This window comes from Squalius cephalus, assembly GCF_949319135.1.
Source record: "Squalius cephalus genome assembly, chromosome: 8".
Taxonomy (NCBI): domain Eukaryota; kingdom Metazoa; phylum Chordata; class Actinopteri; order Cypriniformes; family Leuciscidae; genus Squalius; species Squalius cephalus.
In genome coordinates, this window is record NC_137129.1 from 40390573 (window position 1) to 40415393 (window position 24821).

At 36.9% G+C, this 24821-nt stretch overlaps 2 protein-coding genes across 6 annotated transcripts in view; both read left to right on the forward strand.

The window, feature by feature from the left end:
• The window catches only part of snx13 (sorting nexin 13), a 34047-nt gene extending 13108 nt beyond the window's left edge, over window positions 1-20939 (forward strand). The window contains exons 5-26 of one of the 4 annotated variants that reach the window (XM_079879751.1): window positions 1102-1223; window positions 1447-1568; window positions 1851-1955; window positions 3188-3276; window positions 4098-4181; window positions 4265-4403; window positions 4754-4842; window positions 5272-5371; window positions 7016-7212; window positions 10115-10219; window positions 10300-10432; window positions 11065-11102; window positions 11188-11257; window positions 12070-12245; window positions 13056-13163; window positions 13254-13364; window positions 14263-14424; window positions 14679-14750; window positions 17178-17323; window positions 17413-17481; window positions 17562-17674; window positions 18364-20939. In XM_079879751.1, the coding sequence (XP_079735877.1) occupies window positions 1102-1223; window positions 1447-1568; window positions 1851-1955; window positions 3188-3276; window positions 4098-4181; window positions 4265-4403; window positions 4754-4842; window positions 5272-5371; window positions 7016-7212; window positions 10115-10219; window positions 10300-10432; window positions 11065-11102; window positions 11188-11257; window positions 12070-12245; window positions 13056-13163; window positions 13254-13364; window positions 14263-14424; window positions 14679-14750; window positions 17178-17323; window positions 17413-17481; window positions 17562-17674; window positions 18364-18596 (2583 nt within the window). In that variant the 3' untranslated portion in view covers window positions 18597-20939. The remainder of the gene's footprint in view (window positions 1-1101; window positions 1224-1446; window positions 1569-1850; window positions 1956-3187; window positions 3277-4097; window positions 4182-4264; window positions 4404-4753; window positions 4843-5271; window positions 5372-7015; window positions 7213-10114; window positions 10220-10299; window positions 10433-11064; window positions 11103-11187; window positions 11258-12069; window positions 12246-13055; window positions 13164-13253; window positions 13365-14262; window positions 14425-14678; window positions 14751-17177; window positions 17324-17412; window positions 17482-17561; window positions 17675-18363) is intronic. The other 3 variants (XM_079879752.1, XM_079879753.1, XM_079879754.1) reach the window with 3 other exon arrangements.
• A 2953-nt stretch (window positions 20940-23892) lies between these two features.
• ankrd28a (ankyrin repeat domain 28a) overlaps window positions 23893-24821 on the forward strand; it is a 33605-nt gene continuing 32676 nt past the window's right edge. The window contains exon 1 of one of the 2 annotated variants that reach the window (XM_079878819.1): window positions 23893-24141. In XM_079878819.1, the coding sequence (XP_079734945.1) occupies window positions 24118-24141 (24 nt within the window). In that variant the 5' untranslated portion in view covers window positions 23893-24117. The remainder of the gene's footprint in view (window positions 24142-24821) is intronic. The other variant, XM_079878820.1, reaches the window with a different exon arrangement.

Consider the following 24821-nt stretch of genomic DNA (forward strand, 5'->3'; position numbering starts at 1 on the left):
TGGATATACTAAATTGTTGTATAAATCATTATTATTATTAATTCATCAATTTCCAATAAATTTTACATTCATAATTTGTTAATTTCTAATTAAATCATTGCAGTGCATTTTGGATTAGTCTGCCTGAGAAGAGCTAAAACAAGGTATTTTAGTGGAAGGCAACACGATGTTACCTACGGTTTTGAACAGCCTCCTTGTGGGCAGTGTGCCGTTTTCATGATATGACCCTGTTAAAACTATAGTATATAAGCTCTTCATGACCAAAATCATTATGCAACTCATTTTTAAACTAGTCTGACGTTTTGAGGAAATTGTGTTAAAAGTTAAACAGTCATGAGAGTGTGTCAGCAGCTTCGCAAGCTTTTCTGTTCAGTGTGGACTCCTTTGTGGTAGAAGCTATGGGTTGTTGTGTCTGTCTGTGCCAAGAAGAATTCAGGGCACATGATCAAGAAAAATACATTTCCTTGTGCCTGATGCTTTTCATGTACATTAAGAGTTTAACAGAAAATAACGTTCTCATTATGGGGTGATATTTGCCACCTTAATTTGATTTCAAGAGGCAATTTTACTTTTATAAGGGACATTTTTCTAACCTTATTAGATGTACGTGTCATCTTTTTAAATGAAATACTTTATCTGAACGATGACTGAAACTTTGTATTGCTAGTACTTCTCATGTTTATTGCCTCCTAAAATTAATATCTTGTTGTATCGCTTTGGAGTCTGCTAAATTAATAAATGCACTTTAAATATGAAACTAAAACCACCAGTAGGTGGCGGCAAGTCACTTTCTTAATGAGTGAGTCATTGAATCATTCATTCAACCGATTCGTTCAAATGGCTGATTCATTAACAGTTGTGTTTACAAATGGATCGTTGTTTTGTTTGGAACGATTTTCGTTGCCAAAATGAAGCAAAAACAGACAAAATTGACAATGTTGTGTCTAAAATGTTACTCAAAATGTTTACTTTTATTGAATTGTATTGTATTTTTACAATTGGGAAAAACAGAACTTTTGCTTGTGTGATATTGTTATACTATATGACTTTTTGACAATATTTAAGTGAATAGTGTCCTGTTTTGTTCATGTCATTCCTCAGGTCATCCAGTTTGCTTTGAGGGACTATATCCAGTATTGGTACTACACACTGAGTGATGATGAAACGTTCCTCTTGGAGATCCGTCAGACTGTCCAGAACGCCCTCGTCCAGTTCTCCACCAGGTGAGACACCCGTCCGGCCCGTTCACCCTCACACACCTGCTTTACAATCACTGTTGCAGAGGGTTGTGAACGACACTGTGGTTTTCCAGCGCTGATGCAACACCTAACCACAATCCAAACACTGCATTCAGATGTTCTTACTCATTTTCCTTGGTAAACATGATGTTGAAACGGAGACTGTAACTCCCATGATTCATTGATTCTCAATCTTTCCGTTCCTCAGGTCTAAAGAGGTGGACTGGCAGCCGTATTTCACCACCAGACTGGTGGATGATTTTGCAACTCATCTGCGTGTTTTCAGGAAAGCTCAAGAGAGGCTGAATGAGAGAGAAGATCCTAAACAACGTAATGATCATTCTTTCCCCTCAATTCACATCGTCAATAGACAAAACATTTATCAATGGACAGATTAAACCAAGAAAAGCAATAATGGTTACACTTTACAATAAGGTCCCATTAATTTAATGTTTAAAGATCTCAATATCAGGACTAAAATTGTTGTAGCCTGTAATAAATAGTTGATTTCCTAATGCCTAATTACTGAGTAAAGGGCTTTAATTGTAACTTGGTTTTAATGACTCAAAAATGTGAGCAATGTGCATGACGTTATTTGTGTGTTTGCGGCAGGTGACGATCCAGAGGAGCTGCTGGACTCGTTTTTTGAGGCGGAGGTGGAAATGGAGAGGAATATTTGTAGAGATATGGTGTGCATGTCACGCAAGGATGAAGAAGGTAAGACAAACACAGATTTGTGTCTATAGACCGATCAAAGACTCCAGGCCAGTGATTCAAGGCACTTTTTATGTCAACAATAGTCATGAATAACTTGTACATGCTTCTCTAGGGCAGATCTTATAGGCCAGACAAGCTGAAAGACTTGATTAGCAAAAAATACAAACACACACCCAGTCATTAATACAGTGAAATGCTTTGAAAACGCTTTAGTGACTGACAGACAATCGGGAGAAGGCAAGAACACTGTTGTGTGCGTGTATGTGCCTTGCGAATAAAGATGTCACATGTGAATCCACCTTTATATTTATAACAAATGATTTGCTCACCCTTGTGTCTTTTCAAAATCAAATGACTTTCTTTATTCTGTGGAACACAAAAGAAGTTGTGTTGAATGTTCACGCTGCTTTTTCTCAAACACTAAAAGTGATTAGGAACTGCAGCTGTTGAAACTTCACAAATGCACAAAAACACCATGAAAATAGTTTGTACAGCTCGTGCGTTATACTCCAAGACTTCTGAAATCAAGACCACTGCAAATGTATGCCAAGTGATCGCTTCCTGATCTACTGTTTATGCATTAAGACAATGTTTACTTTATGGTGTTTATATTGTAATATGTTGAAAATGGTTGTAATAGTTTTATCTCCTTATTGTGTAGATGGCAGAATTAAATGTTTGACATTTCCAAATAAGTTTCCGGAGTAATTCAGGCTTGTTTATAATTAAAAGTTCCACATTATGCAAAAAAAAAAAAAATTGTTCTGGTTATTAATGGTGTCTGGCATCGAATTCAGTGTAAGCTCTTGTAGCTTCTCTCTCCGTCACTGGAAGGAAAGACTAAGAACATAATTTAACACATTCAATATATAGTGATTACTAGTATCGGCACAGTAATCTGTAATTCGCATGTTGGTACATGAACCTTTTTCAGTACATATTGAATAAAACATGTCTTGACTGTTTTATGATTGCAGTTACCCTGTGCTGCAGATAAGCAGTACTAAGTCCTTGTTGAATGTGTGTTTAATTAAGAAAAGACTCCGAGATGCATGATTTAATTTCAGATTGTATTGGTTTGTTTTGAATTGACATTTTATTTGTGCTAATCTTAAAAAAGATCTTAAAAGCCTTAAATTTATAAGCCCCTGCAATAGCTCTGGGTGAGGATCAGGCTGTCCTGTACGTTGTCTTTGTGCTGTAGATTTGACTGTAGTGTGTTTCTGGTGCAGGGTACTTGCGGGATCTCTGTGAAGTGCTGCTGTACCTGTTACTACCTTCTGGAGATTTCCACAACAAGAATATGAGATACTTCCTCAGGGTGAGACATAAACACACACATGCTAAATCAGTCCCAAATGCATCCAAATAATAATGTATCTTTCAGCTAGTCATGGCCGGCTAAAGAAATGAACAGGAGGAATACTGTAAAGCAGTGTTTACACGGAGGAAACCATAAAACATACATTTTATGCAAGCATTTTCTTACTTTTAAACCCTGTAACCTTTTCTGTCTTCCTATTAAAACTATTTAAAAATAGTTTTCATTATTTCAAATAAATTAGAATGTAAATATTAGATAACATCATAAAAAAAAAAAAATGTTGCCTTGGAAACTAACTGAAATAAATTAGTTGAAATACTAAAATTATTAAAACTAAAGCTGAAATAAGAAAGTAAAGCTAAATAGAAATATAAAAAAACTAATAAGACAAAAGCATATAACAAAATTACTAAAACTTAAACTAACATTTAAATAACTCAAAGTATAAAAATAAAAGGTTATTCAAATAAAATTAATAAATACTATTATAATATATAAAATAACACTCATTGTATTTTAATCTGCTGTAAATTTAAATCCCAGCTTCAATAATCCGTGGTTATTGACAGTATATCACAGATGCTGTTGATAGAGCTTAAGTAGTATTTAATCCTTTAAGACACCAGATCTGGGATTTACGGAAAGCAGGATTCTGTTTTGAGATCAGGACTTCTGAACTTTAAGAAGTGGCTAATGTGGTCCTGACAGGTCTCGCTGCTGAGACTGCAAGATTAGAGCTCCAGCCTTGTGTTTTGCAACTGGACAAACTTGTTGATGATGATGATTGATTGATTGATTGATTGTCTGATGTCCTGCAGGAAGTTCTGGCCAGAGGAGTTCTCCTGCCCTTAATTAACCAGCTCAGTGACCCGGATTACATCAATCAGTTCGTCATCTGGATGGTGAGACCTGCTCTGTTCTTATAGTAGAGGAGTGTGTTGTAAATGTTTATGCTTTCCCTTTAAAACATTCTGTGTGTGTTTAGATTCGTGACTCAAGCTGTAACTATGAGGCCTTCATGAACATCTTAAAGCTGACGGACAAACCGCCTGAGCTGGAGGCTGTGAAAGACCGAGTCCTGGAGGAGCTTCAGCATCTCCGATCTCTGGACACGGGCGCAGACGGTACACACACGCTCACTACACACTTATTTTTACACGCGTATGCTTAAATGGCAGGGTTTTTTTTTTTCATTTGTTTGGAAAATAACTTGCCAGGGGAATTCTGGGGTTTATTTTGGAAAATATGAGAGCAAGTTCAGGGCTTTATAATAACAAACATTGTTTACTCTTCATTCTCTCTCTCTCTCTCTCTCTCTCTCTCTCTCTCTCTCTCTCTCTCTCTCTCTCTCTCTCTCTCTCTCTCTCTCTCTCTCTCTCTCTCTCTCTCTCTCTCTCTCTCTCTCTCTCTCTCTCTCTCTCTCTCTCTCTCTCTCTCTCTCTCTCTTTCTCTCTCTCTCTCTCCATACTCACAGATATCAACATAATAAAAAATCAAATCAATAGTTTGCTTTTTGTGAAGAAAGTCTGTGAAACACGGATACAAAGGCTACAATCAGGAAAGGTAACCAAATCCCCCGGTTTCATTTACACTTCCTGTTTTATAATTCATTAAAATTGTTTTAAAAAAATTATGTAATGAATTCATTAAAAACAATAATATTTGCTAGGAATATTTTTCAGATTATTTTAAACAAACAATTGCTCCTAATGTATTTTCAGAATGCACTGTTAATTAATGTTTTGGAGTTTCATTTGTTTTATTTAATTAAGAAAGTTATACAAATAATTATACAGACAAATAAAATAATAAATAATTACCGTTATCGGATGTTACTTTGACTTTCAACATTTTATTATTTTTTCAATTCAAATTTGACTTTTATGAGCTTTTTAAATCATCTCGCTGATATAACAAATTATATCAGCTGTCTGACATGCAACATTTCACCCTCAGAATGACTAACATGTTTTGGTTGTTTTTGCCAAACAGGAAGTTGACGCTTTGAAACTCGCGGCTAATTTTGGGAAGTTGTGTGTGATTCCGTTGGAACATATCCTAGTGCATAACATCGCGCTGCAGTTCTTCATGGGTGAGTCGAGACGGATGCACACAAACTGTCCTCTCGTTTGAAATCAGTGTTTCCCCTAGACATTTCCAGCAGCGGTGCTGTTACGTGTCATGTTGTTACGATGTTGTTACCAAGCCGCGTGCGGGGGTGGTCCGGGGGCGTGCACCTCCGGTAGAATTTTTTTTTAAATAACCCCATAAATCACGACTTCTGGCAAATTTTGTGGATAGAAATGGACATTTTGAGACATACAAATATGACATACCATCAACAGATTCAAGGCATGATTACTGCAGCACGTACCTTGAATAGGGGAAAAATGAAATGGCACAACCCTTTCTACTTAGCCTACAGTATGTTTAATGCCTTAATGGAGAACTCCGGTCAATTTTAACATTGAGCTAATTTTTTTGTAAATTTGGAGTGCTGTCAGTACAGAGAACAACGACAAAAATCGGTGTTGCCTACATCGTGTTATCCTCTTTTTAAAATTTGCACCCTGTTGACTTCAATGGGGCAAGTTTTAAACCTGCTTTTAGCCTCTTAACATCCTTGATGTGTCATTACAAGTGCCCAGCCATGTGAGTGATTCCTTCAGAGTGAACATGAGTGAATCTGACTGCAGTAGATGTGAAAGAAATGTATAAAAATGATGTTATTTAAGCCAGCGCAAATACCTGTATTTACATCCTGTTTTCGGTTGAAGTCCAAAGTAGTCGATTGTCGAGTTCACGCGCATAGGTTTAGTACATACGATCATGCGCCCGAACTCGACAATCGACTACTGTGGACTTCAGCCGAAAACAGGATGTAAATAACATAATATTTTATTCATATCTTTCACATCTACTGCAGTCAGATTCACCCGCGTTCACTCTAAAGGAATCACTCACATGGCTGTGCACTTGTAATGACACATCAAGGATGTTAAGAGGCTAAAAGCAGGTTTAAAACTTGCCCCATTTAAGTCAACAGGGTGCAAATTTTAAAAAGAGGATAACACGGTGTAGGCAACACCGATTTTTGTCGTTGTTCTCTGTACTGACAGCACTCCAAATTTACAAAAAATGAGCTCAATGTTAAAATTGACCGGAATTCTCCTTTAAACATAAAAAAGGTCTGTTTGTGATTAGAATATTTATAACTACCTAATAATAGTGTTGTCACGGTACCAAAATTTCAGTATTCGTTACCAATACCAGTGAAAATCCACGGTTCTCTGTACCAATTTTGCAGTTCGCACTGCTTTCTCCTTTCCACAAGCGCTTGCTCTCCCGTGGCGTCTGTCATTGCTATGCAACTATGAACAGAGGCGCGCCATTCTTCATTCTATTATGAACGCCTACATTTGAAATAACAAATTTGCACATGCAAAAAAACGTGCTATGTGGACGGCCCCTTATGGCAACGTGACATTAGCCTAATCGAAAATATTTCCATATGTGGCTTTTTCCTCCTTTCTTGTCAACAAGTGGATTCAGAGCCACCGCATTAGCAGCGCCGCCGGTCGCCATGTCTCAGTGTTTTTTGGTGTGTAAGTGAATGAAGTGAAATTACTGATCATGTGAAGATTTTCGCTGCGTCGCTGCTGAATACATTGCAGGGGAAACACTGGAAATACATCATCAGCTCGTCCCTTATTGCTTTTTATCTCTCTCTCTGTAGACTACATGCAGCACATGGGTGGTCAGGCAGTCCTGTTCTTCTGGCTGACGGTGGAGGGTTACCGGGTCACGGCGCAGCAGCAGTTGGAGGTCCTACATAGCAGCCAGAGAGATGGAAAGAAGCCGAGCAGCCAGACAACCAAAGGGCTTCTGAGAGCCGCTGCAGTCGGCGTCTACGACCAGTACCTGTCTGAGAAGGTGAGGTGATTTAGATTTACCGGTTCTTAAACTTCACCAAAAAACACAACTGAGGTTTGTCTCATATAGGGCCTTGTGGTATAATGATATATATTGTGACGAGCGAAGATATAAAGTGGCTAGTATCGTTAGAGATTTCGCTGTATCATTTATATTGTGCTATGTAAAAATATCCGTGCAGCACAGTGCTACATGAAGTTATTGACACATTAGAGCTAGGGCTGTAGTCAACCAAAGAAATGCTTAGTCGACCAAAGTCATGTCCTGCGCAACGATTAGTCGACTAAAAAAAAAAAAAAAAAAAGACGCGATGTTTTCACATTTATTAAACATTAATTAAAAAAAACATTTATTAAACAATTGTCATAGAGCATTTATAAAACAACGAAAAAAAATCAATAATACATAAAACTATAATAATAATACAATTCTTTGAAAATTAAGTGATTTTTTTTTTTATTGCAAAGTGAGGAGCTCTGTCCTAGGTCTATAGTGACAGTCACAATCGCGCACCTGACCACACCACACGCTACAAAAAATATAACTGCTAAAATTGCCAAATAATGAAAAAAACTAACAAAAGCTCTTGTTTATACAGGCTGTAACTTATATTCTTCTTTACTTTCAAAGCTATGGGTTAACTTTTGTCCAGCCGATCTAGGCGTTTTAAAACAAACACACAAAAACCCCAAATAGCCTAAAAAACCATCCTAATAATAGGCTGTATAGAAGGAAGGCCTATAGGTTTATTTTCGTTTTGTTTTGTAATAAATAAGAAGCAAATACGGTATAACAGACAATATAATCGGGCGCCCGCGCGGTCACATTGCACGTTAACTGGAGCGCATCTCATCCTAACTTAACGAAACTAAGTGTATGCCTCACGCAGACATGAGAAATACATCAAATACACAAAGCTTGAAATGTCTTTAAACGAAATAATTCAGAAAGAAAAAAGAAATAGGCTACTCTCTGATTATGATCCATTATGTGCATTTCTCTCTAGGCTCGTTCACTACGGAGATGGCGATCGTCAACTTCATATTTGCAGCCGACACTGTCAGAAAACACTAGTTTATTAATAAAAATCAATGCACTCGTCACCGGATTTATGCACATCTTGCTTGTTGCACGCACACATATTATGTCGAAATAACGAGATATTATGTTGAAATAACATTAATAATAGCCTACATCTTTTAAAATATTTGATTGAATGCTGAATGTTGCGCTTGTTCAATTTAATAATAATTTAAACAATTTAATAACTCCGCTTCGCGTCGTGACCGCATTACCACCTCGGGTGTGCATTATTTTTCTAATAATTCAACGGCCTGTCGTCAATTATTCCTTACTTGTTCCGTTACCTCCAACCCCCGTTTTAAATCGCCGGATCCACCCTTCCTTTGCGCTCCGGGACCTCCAACTTTACAAATTAAGCACTGGTTCTAACTGAATGAATACAGCAAAACTACCTATATTCCTTACTGAGCGCGAAGCAGCAGTGCAGCCGGCCACAGGTGCGGTTCCCGAGTGTTCTACGTGGTGCGCTAAACTGTGGCGCTGTTACAAAATAGCCTAAATTAAAGCATTTAAAGTTGGGGATAAAACATAGGCTAATTATATTTAGAATACAGTAATATATAACTGCTTATAAAGGAATAAATATCAAGGAGTAAATCAATGAAAATTTCTTTATTGGTGAAAAAAAAAAAAAAAAAAAAAAAAAAAATTATGCAACTGGTCGACCAATGAGAATGTCAGTCGACCAAGACGGCATCGACCGATTAGTCGACTAAACGACTAAAGTTGACAGCCCTAATTAGAGCAGTGGTCACCAACCTTTTCAAGCCTTAGATCACATCCAAAGTCCAAATGTAAACCAAGATCTACCACTTGCAAAAAAATATGAAAAAACAAGTGGCTGAGCTGTAAAACCTTGTTTATACTCGACGCGTCCGCATGAGCGCGAAGGTAAAAAAAAACGAATATCCGTCTGCTCGGGCAGATTCGGCTCAAAGTCGTGCATCTTCGGATGCGGAGGCGCGGCAAAAATGACGTCATTGTAACAGCGCGCGCGCCTCCGCATCCCAAGATGCACGACTTTGAGCCGAATCTGCCCGGGCAGACGGATATTAGAGGTGGTGCGCGCGCAGTCAGCGGAGGCTCACGCTGCGGTGCCAGGCGAAAGTATAAACAAGGATTAAGTCAGCGGTTGTTTTACAGACATTATATGTAAACTATAGGCTATTTGATTGGACAGATATACCCTCTCTCTCCCCTAGACACCATTTACTACACACAATAAGTTCACACATGGTGCATTTTTAATGAATAAATAATAATGAGTAAAAAATATTGGGTTTTTTTCTCTGATTTTGAAAACTCTTCGCGATCGACTTAAAATGCTTCCAAGATCGACTTGTCAACCGCGATCGACGGGTTGGTGACTCCGGCATTAGAGTGATAAAGAAACATGCATGAATGATTAAATACAGATTTTTTTAAAATGAAGTGCAGTAAGCCATGAAAAAATAATCGATGTTGTCACTCGCGCTGAAGCATGCAGGAAAACGCCTTTCTCAGACAGCATACAATCCCAAATTCAGTTCTTTTTCACAGCTTATTGCTCTTAAAGGGATATTTAACCGCTGGAAAGTTGAATGTGTATTTAAATTGGGTCATTTATGTAGTAGAAATGTGAAATTATTTTAGAAGTTGGTGCCTTCTAATTTACTTCTTTGTTTGTATTTCTAATAACTGAAATAACTATATTGTATATGTTGTTATCGTGAAATAAGATTTTGGTAATATCGCCCATTCCATTACATGTCAGTCAGATGGTCTCTTCCTGTCTAGTAGGTCCATGAAGTGATAATTGACAGACTCTTGTTTCAATCAGGCCTCTCCTAGGGTGGAGGTGGACGAAGCGTCCGTAACCAGACTGGCTCAAAAACTCAGCAAAGAGGATCCCACACCGGAGATATTTGATGAGATCCAGAGAAAGGTCAGTTTTCTGTGCATATGTGTGATTTGTGTATTCTGACCAGTATAAAGCCCACTGATTGAGCTCACTGTGTTTTTCAGGTGTATGATATGATGTTGAGGGATGAGCGGTATTACCCGTCTTTTAGGCAGCACCCGCTGTATGTGCGGATGCTGGCCGAGCTGGACATGCTGAAGGAACCCAGTTTCAGGGGATCTGATGATGGGGACGGAGGTGAGAAACCCACACGGGATCAGATCTGTCATGAATGACTGCAACAATGAGTCTGTTTAAGCATAATTTTCTAAGGCTATGTCTACATTAATCCGGATACATTTTCGTTTCAAAATGTTCTCCGTCCACACTAGCATTTTCAAGCGTTTTCCAAAAGTTTCTCGTCCACACTGAAGCTTAAATCATCTTAATGCACATGCAAAAACATAATAAAAGCTCACTGAGATGATGCCAAGAGATCAGACACAATACATTTTTCATATTATTCTTCTGGCACGATCATTTTAATTGCAAAATATCTCACCACTTACTGATGCATTCAGGTCGAACTCAATCACCACTTCATGTGTGGTCTAAAACGCAATTTTTCTGTCATATTTGTAGAAATATAATATGAAGATTGTACAAAGTAACATTTATCTTGTGAAAATTAATAGCACATAGCAGGTACATACTGGTATAAACATAGATATATATTGGTACGATATGCGTCACATGACTAAACATGCGTCATCGTTTTCAAATACCTCAGTTTTCGTAGGACATAAACACTTCAGTGTGGACGAAAGGCCAAAACGTAGAGAAAAAGCATCTAGATTTGTGTAACTGTTAATATTTCTCTGTTTCTCCAGAGTCATTCAACGGGTCTCCAACAGGAAGCATTAATTTAGTATGTAAAATAAAACATATCTATATGTACATACATTGTGCTGAATGCATTCGATTAGTTTCTAATGAATGTCTGTTTTTTGTAGTCATTAGATGATCTCAGCAGCGGGAGCGTGGATGAGTCTGCTCAGCTTCATGCCTTTATCTCTGATACAGGTGAGAATTTTACCCTTTTTTTGCTGTTTTTACCCAAATTTACTGTTTCAAGAGTTCAACATTGTGTCCTAATCATTCACTATGCGTCTAGTCATTTCTGTCTTGTTGCTTATCGCTCATCATGGCTGGACACAAACTTGAACCAGCATGGTTGTAACCATGTGCAATGCTTGTGTCTTTATTGCATTGCACATGCTTACACAAATCTGCAGAGGTGAATCTAATGAGATATAACCGGGTCATATTTCACCCTAATATCAAAAGGAAAAAAAAAAGAAAATTAAGGCAATGTTCTTAAATGTCATGAAAATAATGTCACAAATATCCTAATGCTCCTAAAATAAGTTTCATCTACTTTATGCATAATATAATTAATTTTTCCTTTTTGATTCTGGGGTGAAATATGACCTATTCTCATCTGCAGATGTTCTTCGAGTTCTGATTTCTATTTAATTCAGTTACATTCTATTAAACGTGTTATTTCAGATCTGTAATGTAAATAAGTAATTACACTTACAAGTAGAAGTCTGTGTGATTTAAAGAGATGTTCAGTGTTCACTTCTTCTTATTTTCAAGCTTCATTTATTTGAAGGATGCAACACTTTTCCTGCCACTTTTTCATTCTTATTTTGTGACTGTCATTCCATCAACTTTATTTCTTTATTTTCTTACATTCATTTTCTTTCCCTCTGTCCCTCTGTGGCTTTGTCTTGTGTCGTTCTCTCTCTGCTGTGTGTCCGTCTTGTCGTTCTTGTCCTCTTGCCCCTGCCGGCTCTTGCTCCTTCATTTCCATCGATCCTGCCTCCCTGTAGTTGATGCTTTTCTAAACCAACTTCCTATGGCAGGCGTTTGCAACGATCATGGCAAGACGTACGCCCTCTACACCGTCACCGTCATACGCAAGAACTCAGACGGCAGCGAGGACATCTGGAAGACATACCGCCGCTACAGCGATTTCCACGACTTCCACATGCGCATCACGGAGCAGGTGAGCGAGTCGAGGGGGAAAATGAAGAATTTGACCAATAAATGAACATCAGGCGTCACCAATCAGGGAAGGTTGTTTGACTGTCTTTAAGTTATGCAGATTTAATTTTTTAACTATGTTTTGCTATTTTTATTATGTATTTTTTACATTTTACATGACCTTTTTTTAACTATATAATAGTAAAAATGTATTAAATGTAATCTGTATAACTTGAAAGGCAGTACAATAAACCACCCTGATGTATAAATTCTTGACAATTGTAATTAATGTTTGTTTTTGCCATTAATGAGATTTTGGGGGGAAATGTGCTTAAGTCACAATGATGAATAATGTAATTTCACCCAAACCGCGCTCATTTAAAAAATAATAATAATAATATTTTTTTTGAATTGTGTTTATTTGAGAATTTGAAATTTGGAGATTTTCATTCTCTATAAGCAAAATAGGTATTTTTATTATTGTTTTAATTTTGGTTGTTCTTGAAACAAATTCACAACGATTTGAATTTAAACATATCTTAAAATATATATGGATGTAGCTTGTGTTGGCTTTGTAAAAATCAGATTTTAATCAACATTTTTCTACATTTTCTGTGCTGATTGTTGATGAATAATCAACTAGCTAAAATATTTACTAAACTAATGTGGAAGGGACGAAGGAAGTGTAGAAAAACTAGTGTTTAATTCTGCATACACAGATTGCATGTTGGTCTGGATAAGCTTAAAAATGTGGGCTGCCAGTGTAAACAAAGTCATTTTCTGACCTAAACGGCTTTTGTGGAGTTTGCTGAGATCTGTTTCCTATCTTTAGTTTGAGAGCCTTGGTCCGATTCTCAAGCTTCCTGGCAAAAAGACCTTTAACAACATGGACAGGGAGTTTTTGGAGAAAAGGAAGAAGGACCTGAACTCATATTTACAGGTGGGTCAGATAAGGACGTGTGTTTATTTGGGATTCTGCTAGCTCAGGTGTTTGGATCCAGGTGTGCTGAGAGCTGAATTTGTCCCGCAGCTGCTGTTGAACCCTGAGATGGTGAAGGCCTGTCCCATGCTGATACCCTACGTCTATGACTTCCTGGAAAACAAAGCGTACAGCAAAGGCAAAGGGGACTTTGCACGCAAGGTGAGAAACGCCACATGCAGAAAATATGCTCTGAATAATCAGTGGTGTATATATCCAGATATAGCCAGAAATCTCTTGATATAAAACAATCTAAGCATGTTTTTTTTTTTTTAAACCAAATAATCACAAGAAAGAATCATATTTATCCATTTTTATTTTAATGCATCAATAGAAAGAAGTCTCTTCTGCTCACCAAGGATGCATTTATTTGATCAAAAATACAGTAAAAAGAGTCAAATTGTTAAAATACAATTAACATTTAAAATAGATGATTTCTGTGTGAATATATGGTAAAATGTAGTTTATTCCTGTGATCAAAGCTGAAATTTTCAGCATCATTACTTCAGTGTCACATGATCCTTCAGAAAACATTCTAATATGATGATTTGCTGCTCAAATTTACCAATCAATTTAATGCATCCTTGCTGAATAAAACAAAATCATTCTGACCTAAATTTTTTTTAACAGAGGTGTATATTATTGCAAACTACTCGTATCAATACACTGCAGCAGAAATCATTCATAAATTTAAGATGAAAAAACACAAACTGTGTCGGACTTGATATTCTTGTCACACTTTTGATGGAGAGATTGACAGACTAAAGGTGCGTTCACACAAACAGCATTTTGGAGTTGCCAAAAGTCATTCAATTCACGATTCTGGACAACGAGGAAAAGCAACCACTGGTGGAGCGGGAAAGTTGAGCAGGATTAGCAGTGGCAAAGACAATTAAGCTCCCATGATCCACGTCTTGATACATTTGGATACTAACATAGCGACTAACAGTGATTAAATTGAACGCAACCCGATGTATTCATCCAGAGGGGAGCGGCATACTTGTTGTCTGATGGGATTCGCAGTTTTTGTAAATTTGTCCTGTTCTCTGGACTCGGACAGATGGACACGTTTGTGAATCCTCTCCGGAGCTCCATGCGGAACGTGTCCAATGCCGTGAAGTCACTGCCGGACAGCCTGGCCGAGGGAGTGTCCAAAGTCTCGGCGGACATGGGCCAGGATATTAAGAAAATTGGCCAGGATATTAAACAGTCCATATTTAAGGTAGAGCACGACTAGAGAATCACAGAACACAGCGAGAAATGCGAAAGACCTCAAAAACTGGACGCTTTACATACACTTTTATTTAGCCTATTTCTGTAAAACTGGGAAACTTTAGTCAGTAATTTCACATGCATAGCTGAGCAGGAGCAAAACACATGTAGGCAGAGCATTTGCGCTCGACTGGCGTTATTTGAATATATGAATTTTTTATCAGTGAATGCATGTCATGAACTCCAGATGTTTCTGCTCCACAGGTTCCTCCTTTAATCCAAAAGTCTGACATCGATCCCGAACACTGCCGCGTCTCGGCCCAGCTGGACGACAACGTAAGTCAACATCACATCAAACACTTGGCCAGATCACTCTAACACAGCCTCAAGAGGTTTGTCGTCTTTTATCGCAGTGCAATATGTTTTAAGGCACTGATAAATAATGACATTTAGTTTAATAATTAAAATAAACAATTCTAGTTGAAGGTTTATATTTTAATGGTTAAAAGCAAAGAAATAATGATGTTTGTAGTAGGGCTGTCAACTTTAGTCGTTTAGTCGACTAATCGGTCGATGCCGTCTTGGTCGACTGACATTCTCATTGGTCGACCAGTTGCATAATTTTTTTTTTTTTTTTTTTTTTCCCAATAAAGAAATTTTCATTGATTTACTCCTTGATATTTATTCCTTTATAAGCAGTTATATATTACTGTATTCTAAATATAATTAGCCTATGTTTTATCCCCAACTTTAAATGCTTTAATTTAGGCTATTTTGTAACAGGGCCACAGTTTAGCGCACCACGTAGAACACTCGGGAACCGCACCTGTGGCTGGCTGCACTGCAGCTTCGCGCTCAGTAAGGAATATAGGTAGTTTTGCTGTATTCATTCAGTTAGAACCAGTGCTTAATTTGTAAAGTGGGAGGTCCCGGAGCGCAAAGGAAGGGTGGATCCGGCGATTTAAAACGGGGGTTGGAGGTAATGGAACAAGTAAGGAATAATTGACGACAGGCCGTTGAATTATTAGAAAAATAATGCACACCCGAGGTGGTAATGCGGTCACGACGCGAAGCGGAGTTATTAAATTGTTTAAATTATTATTAAATTGAACAAGTGCAACATTCAGCATTCAATCAAATATTTTAAAAGATGTAGGCTATTATTAATAATGTTATTTCAACATAATATCTCGTTATTTCGACATAATATGTGTGCGTGCAACAAGCAAGATGTGCGTAAATCCGGTGACGAGTGCATTGATTTTTATTAATAAACTAGTGTTTTCTGACAGTGTCGCCTGCAAATATGAAGTTGACGATCGCCTTCTCCGTAGTGAACGAGCCGTACAGAGAGAAATGCCCATAATGGATCATAATCAGAGAGTAGCCTATTTCTTTTATCTTTTTGAATTAGGCCTATTTCGTTTAAAGACATTTCAAGCTTTGTGTATTTGATGTATTTCTCATGTCTGTGTGAGGCATACACTTAGTTTCGTTAAGTTAGGATGAGATGCGCTCCAGTTAACGTGCAATGTGACCGCGCGGGCGCCCGATCCGTATTTGCTTCTTATTTATTACAAAACAAAACGAAAATAAACCTATAGGCCTTCCTTCTATACAGCCTATTATTAGGATTGTTTTTTAGGCTATTTGGGGTTTTTGTGTGTTTGTTTTAAAACGCCTAGATCGGCTGGACAAAAGTTAACCCATAGCTTTGAAAGTAAAGAAGAATATAAGTTACAGCCTGTATAAACAGAGCTTTTGTTAGGTTTTTTCATTATTTGGCAATTTTAGCAGTTATATTTTTTTGTAGCGTGTGGTGTGGTCAGGTGCGCGATTGTGACTGTCACTATAGACCTAGGACAGAGCTCCTCACTTTGCAGTTAAAAAAAAATCACTTAATTTTCAAAGAATTGTATTATTATTATAGTTTTATGTATTATTGATTTTTTTTCGTTGTTGTTTTATAAATGCTCTATGACAATTGTTTAATAAATTTATTTTTTATTTTTAATGTTTAATAAATGTCGAAACATCGCGTCTTTTTTTTTTTTTTTTTTTTTTTTTAGTCGACTAATCGTTGCGCAGGACATGACTTTGGTCGACTAAGCATTTCTTTGGTTGACTACAGCCCTAGTTTGTAGTAATATTAGTGATTTTTTTTACAGTTTTAAAATTATTATTTAATACTATTTATTTATTTATTTTACAGTACAGTAGTATTATTACCACAGTAATATATTTCTTTTTGGATTTTTTACTTTTTATAAAATATTTATTATTATTATTAAATGCTTTTTTCATTTTACCGTACAATATTATTATAACCATAGAAATGTATATCTTTAATTATTTTTTAAAATATAGAAATATTATTATAATTATTAAATACTTTAATGTATCGAATTTATATAAAATGATGATAATAATTTGTTTTAAAGATTTTTTTTATTTTACAGTACAATAGTATTATTAGCATAGTAATGTATTTATTGAATTTTACTTTTATAATTGAACAAATATAGTCATTTTGAATGGGTACCATAATAACAAGCTGTGTCAATGCAAAATCCACATTTTAAAGCTGATATTAAAAAATGAAGTCTTCCTGGACCTCAGACCCTCCTATGAGGCCTCTGTCACCTTTTTTCCCCCTATTAGTTTGCATCCCTGTTTATTGGTAGTTCAGTGATTTTGCATGTGGACAATCTAATCATATGAGCGTTGGATCTGTGAGTTTCATAAATGTTGTTTTGCTGTAAGGTGGATGATAATATTCCTCTGAGGGTGATGTTGCTGTTGATGGACGAAGTGTTTGACCTGAAGGAGAGAAATCAGTGGCTGCGGAGAAACATCAAGAACCTCCTGCAGCAGCTCATCAAAGCGACGTATGGAGACACCATTAACAGGTGCGATGGACACGTGTACTCTCGCGCGCATTACGACAGTATTTCTCCTCTCTGTTCAACGGCAAACATTTGTTTTTGCTTCACTGCAGGAAAATCGTGGATCACGTCGAGTACATGACCTCGCCTGAGCAAGTGTCTGATTATGTGAAGAGATTCAGGTGATGATTGCATGCGTACTGTCTGTTCTGACATATAAATGGTTGTGGTTCTTCTTCTGACTGGGTTTTTGGCTCCTCAGAGACTCTTACTGGCCGAACGGGATTCTCGCCGAGACGCCGCCACGCAGAGACAAAAGCCTCCGCATGAGGACGCGGGTCGCCGCCAAAACCACACTCCTGGGCATCATGCCAGGTACTTACAATGAGTATTGTGGAAAGTGCTATACTAGAGCTGTGTGATTCTGGATAAACTAAGAATCAGGTTTTTTTTTATTATTATTAAATAAAGATCACAATTCTGAGCAAACTAAACAAAATAACTTAATTTACTAGAGGTTCTAACAAAATGTCAATTACTGCAGTCTATTTAAAATGTTTTATTAATCTGAATTATAGAAAAAAAAAAGAAAGTTTGAGTGAATGATTCAATGACTCAATCAAATACTTCACTTGTTTCATTACTGGATGAATCAGCGTTTTTGAACGAATCTCTTGAATGAATGATTCAAAGACACTCACTTTCGCCACCTAGTGGCGTTACGATGTTATGGATGCAATCATTATTTGAAGCATCAATTAACATTATTTACTAGAGGTTCTAACAAAATGTTAATTGCTGCAGTCTATTTCAAATGTTTCATTAATCCAAATTATAAAAAAACAAAAAAAACGTTTGAGTGAATGATTCAATGACTCACTGTCAAAACTGACAAAATACTGTGTGGTTGAAATGAAGTGCTTGTTTTTGAAGCTTTTTCATAGGTTGTATAGACACAGGAGGATCATTGTCATTTAGGAATGAGATCGCGTGGGTGTTTGAATGGAGATTGTGATCTTTTAGCGATTAATCTTGAAATTTTGACTCTTCTCTCCTGCCATCAGATGAGCTGAAGCACATCATCGGGGCGGACACCACGCGCAAGGGCATCCTGCGTGTCTTCGACATGTTCCAGCACCAGTCTCTGAACCGCCGGCTGGTCTACGTCTTTCTAGAGGGCTTCCTGGAGACCTTGTTTCCTCAGTACAAGTTCTCCGACCTGTTCGTGAAGCTCCACTCGCGCTCGCCGCGTGTGCTCAAATACTCACTAAAACTGCGCAGCTTGCACAAGAGGTGACAGACGGACGATTCTCCCGCCGACGCAGAAGAGGAGGAGTCAGGCGCGTGTGTTTCGACACACACCTCCCTCTTAGTGCCTCCTGGCTGTTCTCGTTTAAAGCACTGCATCGACACGGTCGTAGCATAGAGGATTCATCTTACCATCGTGAAGCGCACTGTCCGACACTTCGCTCACCTCTGAACCACTAAAGACTGAACACTGAGCGATCGTCCTCTCCGTTTGTATGTTTGCTGGGATGACACTGTGTAGATACATGCGATTTTTTGGGTTTGTTTTGTATTCGGCAGTGGTCGAACTCGTCGTCAATACAGTATGGTGAACGAACCAACCTATGCACCTTAACACTCATTACAAGCAGAACCGTACGATGAGGGTGTATGATCTTCATCTACAAACATTATGTGGCACTGACACTGAAATAGGCGTAATGTTATCCTGTTGTATAGAGTGGGTGGGGTTTAAAACAGGCCACGCCCCTCAGCCTTTCACTTACACATAACATAAAAATGACTTAATCATTATCTAAAGCCCTCAAACACATCAAATGGGGACAGAGATGGTGAATTTCACCTAGCGTGTGTTTGCATGGCCGTCTCGGGCGGTGGAGTTCAGCGCATACGGAGATATGCTTTAAACGAATGTACCCGTCTCTAGTGAGCCTGTGTGTGTGTGTGTGTGTGTCCTGTTTTTATAACTCAATCAAAGGCTCGTGTACATGTGTTTGTTTTTTAAAACTACTTTATTTTAGAATAGCAAGTGTAGCACTAAACTGCAACTGTCCGAAGCCGAAGACTGTTTGCGCGTGAGATATAGAGCCTTAAACCCAAGACCAAGAGACGTGTGCTGTAGACGTAGCTTCCCCGCAAACACACACATCAAGGAGATCTCCACTGGCCCGATCAGAGAATACGTTATTCTTTGTTGTGCAATATGTTTCTTTAATGCATGTTCTCTAATAATCGTGTATGGGATAGTTTTCAAGTGTATTCGAGTGAAGCGGAAATCGGAAACCACACGAAACTCTTTCAGAAACCACCTGAACATTCCGTTGTTGTAAATGGCTTGTTTTAAAGGACTTGTTTTATAAGTCTGGCTTTTATGTTTGTGTTGGGGATGCTTTTTTTTTTTTTTAATGTTTCGTCACTCCTGCCGTTTTCTTGACGATGGATTTTGGCGTGATTTTTGCTTTTAGGGACGAGTGAAAGCACATTGTTGGTGAACGGAGGCTCAAAACATGCAAGCAGAGGTCAGAGGTCGTCTGGCGTTAGAGCACACAGGTTAAACACTCTTATGATAGATCTACACTTTGCAAAAACATGCACGGATCATATTTCACCCTTAAAGTACATAACTAAAGAAAATTATGCCCTTTTTTTTTGCTTTGTAACATTATTTTCATGACGATTATGCACATTTCCCTCCTTAATTCTCATTACTGTAATGTGAAATAAATGCATATTACAATTCAAATAAAACTGAATTATTATTATTATTATGTAAACTATTTTTCTTCATGTTATGTAATAATTCGATTTTTCTTTCAATTTAAGTAATGAGAATTTGGATCAGAAATCGTCATGGGAAAGTTTTGGTCTTTACGCTAATATATTATTTATTTAGATTTTGGAGTGAATATGACCTGTCTCAGGTTTCATGAGCTTCATCCAGATATTGATGCCAATAGACAAGAACTAATTATGTGATTTTAAAATAAAAATAGCACTTAAACTCTTAATTGAACATTGTTTATGATGCTCTTATTTTGTGGCTGTTTGCTGTGATTGGCCAGCGTCACACGCAGGTTTACTCTTTCTCTTCTGTGATTGGCTGGCACTGAGAAGCTGAACTCTGCTGTGATTGGTCGAGTCACACAGGAGCACACTTCCCCTTTAAATTCACTCAGTGTTTGATACTAATGTTTCAGATTCCTCATTTGATTTGCTCTCTGAATCCCCGTCTGTATGAATCTATGAAAATGAACTGTGCGTATTGGTGTATAGTATGTGTCAGCGGTGTGCCTAAATGTACTGTCAATTATATTTTCTTATTTTTCTTTAACGAAGTAAGTCGATTTGAATGTCATGGTCGTTTTAATAGACTGAAAAGGACTCTAAAGGAGTAGAGTGTTTTGCATTATGCTTCTAAAACATTAATTTTGAGCAGCTTAACTCAGTATAACACTAATAAAATTAACTCCAACTCACTGCCCTGATGAGAGCTGTCGTTACTGTGTGTGTGTGTGTATGAATGACGTCTGATGGAGACGGAAATAAAGAGTCTTGACTAGAATTAAGCATGGCAACTCTGAAAGTTTTACATTTATGTTTTGTGTGTGTGTGTATATGAAGAGTTCAGATGCAAAATCCTCTAAGTGCCATCTGAAATTTTCTTCTAGAATGATCATTTTTATCAAGCTCATATATTTAAGTTCAGTAATTTCACTTAAATGGCAATGAAAATTACCTATTAATTGTCATTTAAGTGAAATTACTGAACTTAAATATACGAGCTTGATAAAAATGATCATTCTAGAAGAAAATTTCAGATGGCACTTAGAGGCTTTTGCATCTGAACTCTTCATTTGTGTGTGTGTGTGTGTGTGTGTGTGTGTGTGTGTGTGTGTGTGTGTGTGTGTGTGTGTGTGTGTGTGTGTGTGTGTGTGTGTGTGTGTGTGTGTGTGTGTGTGTGTGTGTGTGTGTGTGTGTGTGTGTGTGTGTGTGTGTGTGTGTGTGTGTGTGTGTGTGTGTGTGTGTGTGTGTGTGTGTGTGTGTGTAATGATTAATCGCATCCAAAATAAAAGTTTGTGTTTACATTATATGTGTGTGCTGTGTATGATTATTTTGTATATATAAATACACACATATGCATGTATATATTTAAGAAAAATGTGCATGCATATACTGTATATACCTGTATATTTATATTATATATAAATATTTTATATATAAATAACACATTTTTCTTAAATATATACATGCATATGTGTGTATTTATATATAGAAAATAATCATATATATATCACAAGTGTGGGCAACAAGTCTGTTTTAAACCATTTGTAGTTGATTTATTTGATTCTAGCATTGATTTAAGATCTTTTAACCAGAAACTGTTTTTTTGAGGGATGAAATGCTGATAATATAATTTTTTAGTTATGGAAGATATTAAAAATCTACACCATTTAGTCTCAAAACTGGTTTCAGTTTTCAAATCTATCCAATCTTTCCGAAACTGCATTCTCATGATAAAATTATAATTGTTCTAGATATATCATCAAACAACTGAAAATATGATTAGCTGTTTAGTACATTTGAAAACACAAATAGAAAAATGTGTAGGGTTTTTAATTTTTATATATTTTTATTTTTATAATATATATACATGATAGAAGCATTGCTTATGTGCATGAAATCCATCATCAAACATATAAATCAAAACTGCCAAACGTTACCAGATGAAATGTCGATTCTTTTTTATTATTATTACACTTTACCCACATTTTAGTGTTAAAAAAGAATGAAGCTAGAGTAAAATGAGTGGTGTTGTTTTAGCAACAGCTCTGTTCTATCTTTTGATATATTATATGTTATAGGCTACAATAAAATATTGTGCGGGGGCCATGAAAGTTTTATGAAATTTATCAAAAATGCTGGCGGGAAAGAGTTATTTAAACCGTGGATACAAAAATAACTGATATTTAACATCTTATATACCAAGAATAATTAGTATTTCTGAATGCAAAGAAAATTCTCCCAACAACAACCGCAATTAAAGAAATTACATGAAAATGTATTTATTAACAATTTGTGTATTCTAGTAGAGTGTTTATTCTCATTACTTTTTTCTTTTTTTTTTTTCTTTTTTGTTTAATTGATTTTAAGTTCCAGCCATAATTATTCCATGTATTGCAATAAAATGAATTCATTCAATAATTGAATGCGTGTTTGTTTTGGTGATTTCTTCTTACATTATTGTTGGTGACATCTAGGTGGCGCCAAAAGCACACAGTAATGAACGAGAGTATTTCTAGATGCAACTGTGGTTATTATGGGAAGGAACTCTTCTGACAAATGTCAGGTTGTCTGATGAATGGCCTCAGGCTCTTCCTTACATCTAAAGGCCAGAGTGGTTCAGTGACTCTTCTGCTATTCTTACACACACAGCTGTAGTATTTCTGTCTTATTCCAGCCACAGATTCCCCAGCAGGAGAAATGACCATCTGTCTAATTACTGCACCCTAAAGCACTGACTTCGACATTACTCACATGCCAAAGCAGTCTATTTGAGTTTATCTTAGTGAGTTTATATGAACATTTTCAAGACTGGAGGCATTATCACGTTTCTCTAGTATCGAGCTAGAAAAAAAAAAAAAACCGTTTATTTATTGTATTACATTTTAATCTATTTTTAAACATTTTAGTTTTTTAAATTTTCGCTTACAATCAAATTATTTAAGTTAAATTATTTTATTATTAAATATAAAATACATTTATTAAATGTATGTTGTTCAAATATAACTCGGTAATTTTTTTTTTTTTTTTTTTTTTTTTGGTGAACTGATTCTAAGACGAGGTAAATGAACACAACATTCAGCTTGTATGAATATATTTGAACAGTTTTTGGACAGTTTGATGAGAAAAACAACCAACAACACGGTAGGAAAGAAATCATCGATGACCTCACTTTGCCTCGCGCTCGGTTTCAGCCAATCAGGGGCGTCCTCGATTAGGCTTTGTTGTGGAATGTCAGGCATAGATGTTTTCAGACGACAAAAGAACTTCCACTCTGGTTTTACTTCCGGATTGAGTCAAATGATTTGACTTGTACGATAATAAGCGATAGCGCTAGAATCTTTGATAAGCTGTCAAACATTAGATAGGCCTTTTCAGATCAATGTCGCATTTGAGTTTAACATGAATAATTATTAAATAGCCTGGTGTATTACCATAACGTTGCACTTTGAATATCTATATAATTTACCAACCCATTTGTTGTTTGTAAAATTAAATATTAGAAATAAATATGAATATTTTCTGTCTTTTTTTGCGTCAAGATAAGAACATCGCATATCACTAATAATGTATCAACGATAAATAGTCTAATGGTAAATAAAAAATAATAAAGTCCTTCTAATATTTTATTGAAGTTATAGTAATTTTTTGTGCTTTTTGTGGATGTAATGCTGGGCTACATAATTAATCGATTGAGATAAATTGACTTTCATAATAATATGTCATGACATTCGCGTGTCTTCGGCGCCCTCTGTCGGACTCGGCCTGTAACTGCAGCGAGAGTCGCTCTACCGCAGAGTGGAGACGCTAGAAATGAGCTTTTGTAGCTTCTGTGTGTTTGTGCCGCTTGTGTTTGTCTATTTCAGGAAGAGGAGAGGAAACTCAAGCCCTGGCATGTGTGGCAGAACATTCTCCCGCGGCTGTCTGAGATGTTTCGGGCTCTTTTAGGCTTTTAAAGCGCCAGTCCGGCTTGGTTTGCGCATGAGTCGCGGCGCTGGAGGAGAAAGAAGATGTTGCTGCGGATCCGAGAGCAGGTCTGTGATCATCAGTTACCTGAATCACCTCACCTCACCTCACCTGTGCTCGCATCTCAGGCTGTGCTGCTGCTGCTGCCTCGAAAGTGTTAATCAAACAGCAGGCTAAGCTTTTAACAATCGCAGGTTTCAGTGGTTCAGCGTTGGGTTTGTTGCTGCAAATGATGCGTTGTTGCATTAATGCACTCTATGCTTATCTAAGGGTTAATTTTTCTGTTTACCTAGCGTTTAATTTTTTGGCCCTAATACCCTTAAAGTATGTGCGTATTTTCTGCGTAGTGCTCAAATAGGATAACACGGACATTAACTTTTTGCAACATAAACATTTTCATTTTAAATTTAAATAAATGTATTAGATAAATAGTATTTTTCTATTTGTCATTTCATTGACTGGTTACAGAAGCCCTAAGAGGCCATGGATTATTTTTTTTTTTTTTCTTGTTTTCAATAATTACATTTTCTCGTGATCTCGACATAACAAAAGTTGTTCTATAAGTTACACAACTGTGCCAAGAGGTGGCAGTGTAGCGACAGTAGACTCTCAGTGTGAACTGTGTTTCAGAATCAAACAATTATTGTTAAAAACAACAACAACTACTACTTTTTTATGTCGAGATCACGAAAAAAACAACGGGAAAAAACCCCCCCCCATTTCCCTTTAGGGCTTCCGTAGACTGGTT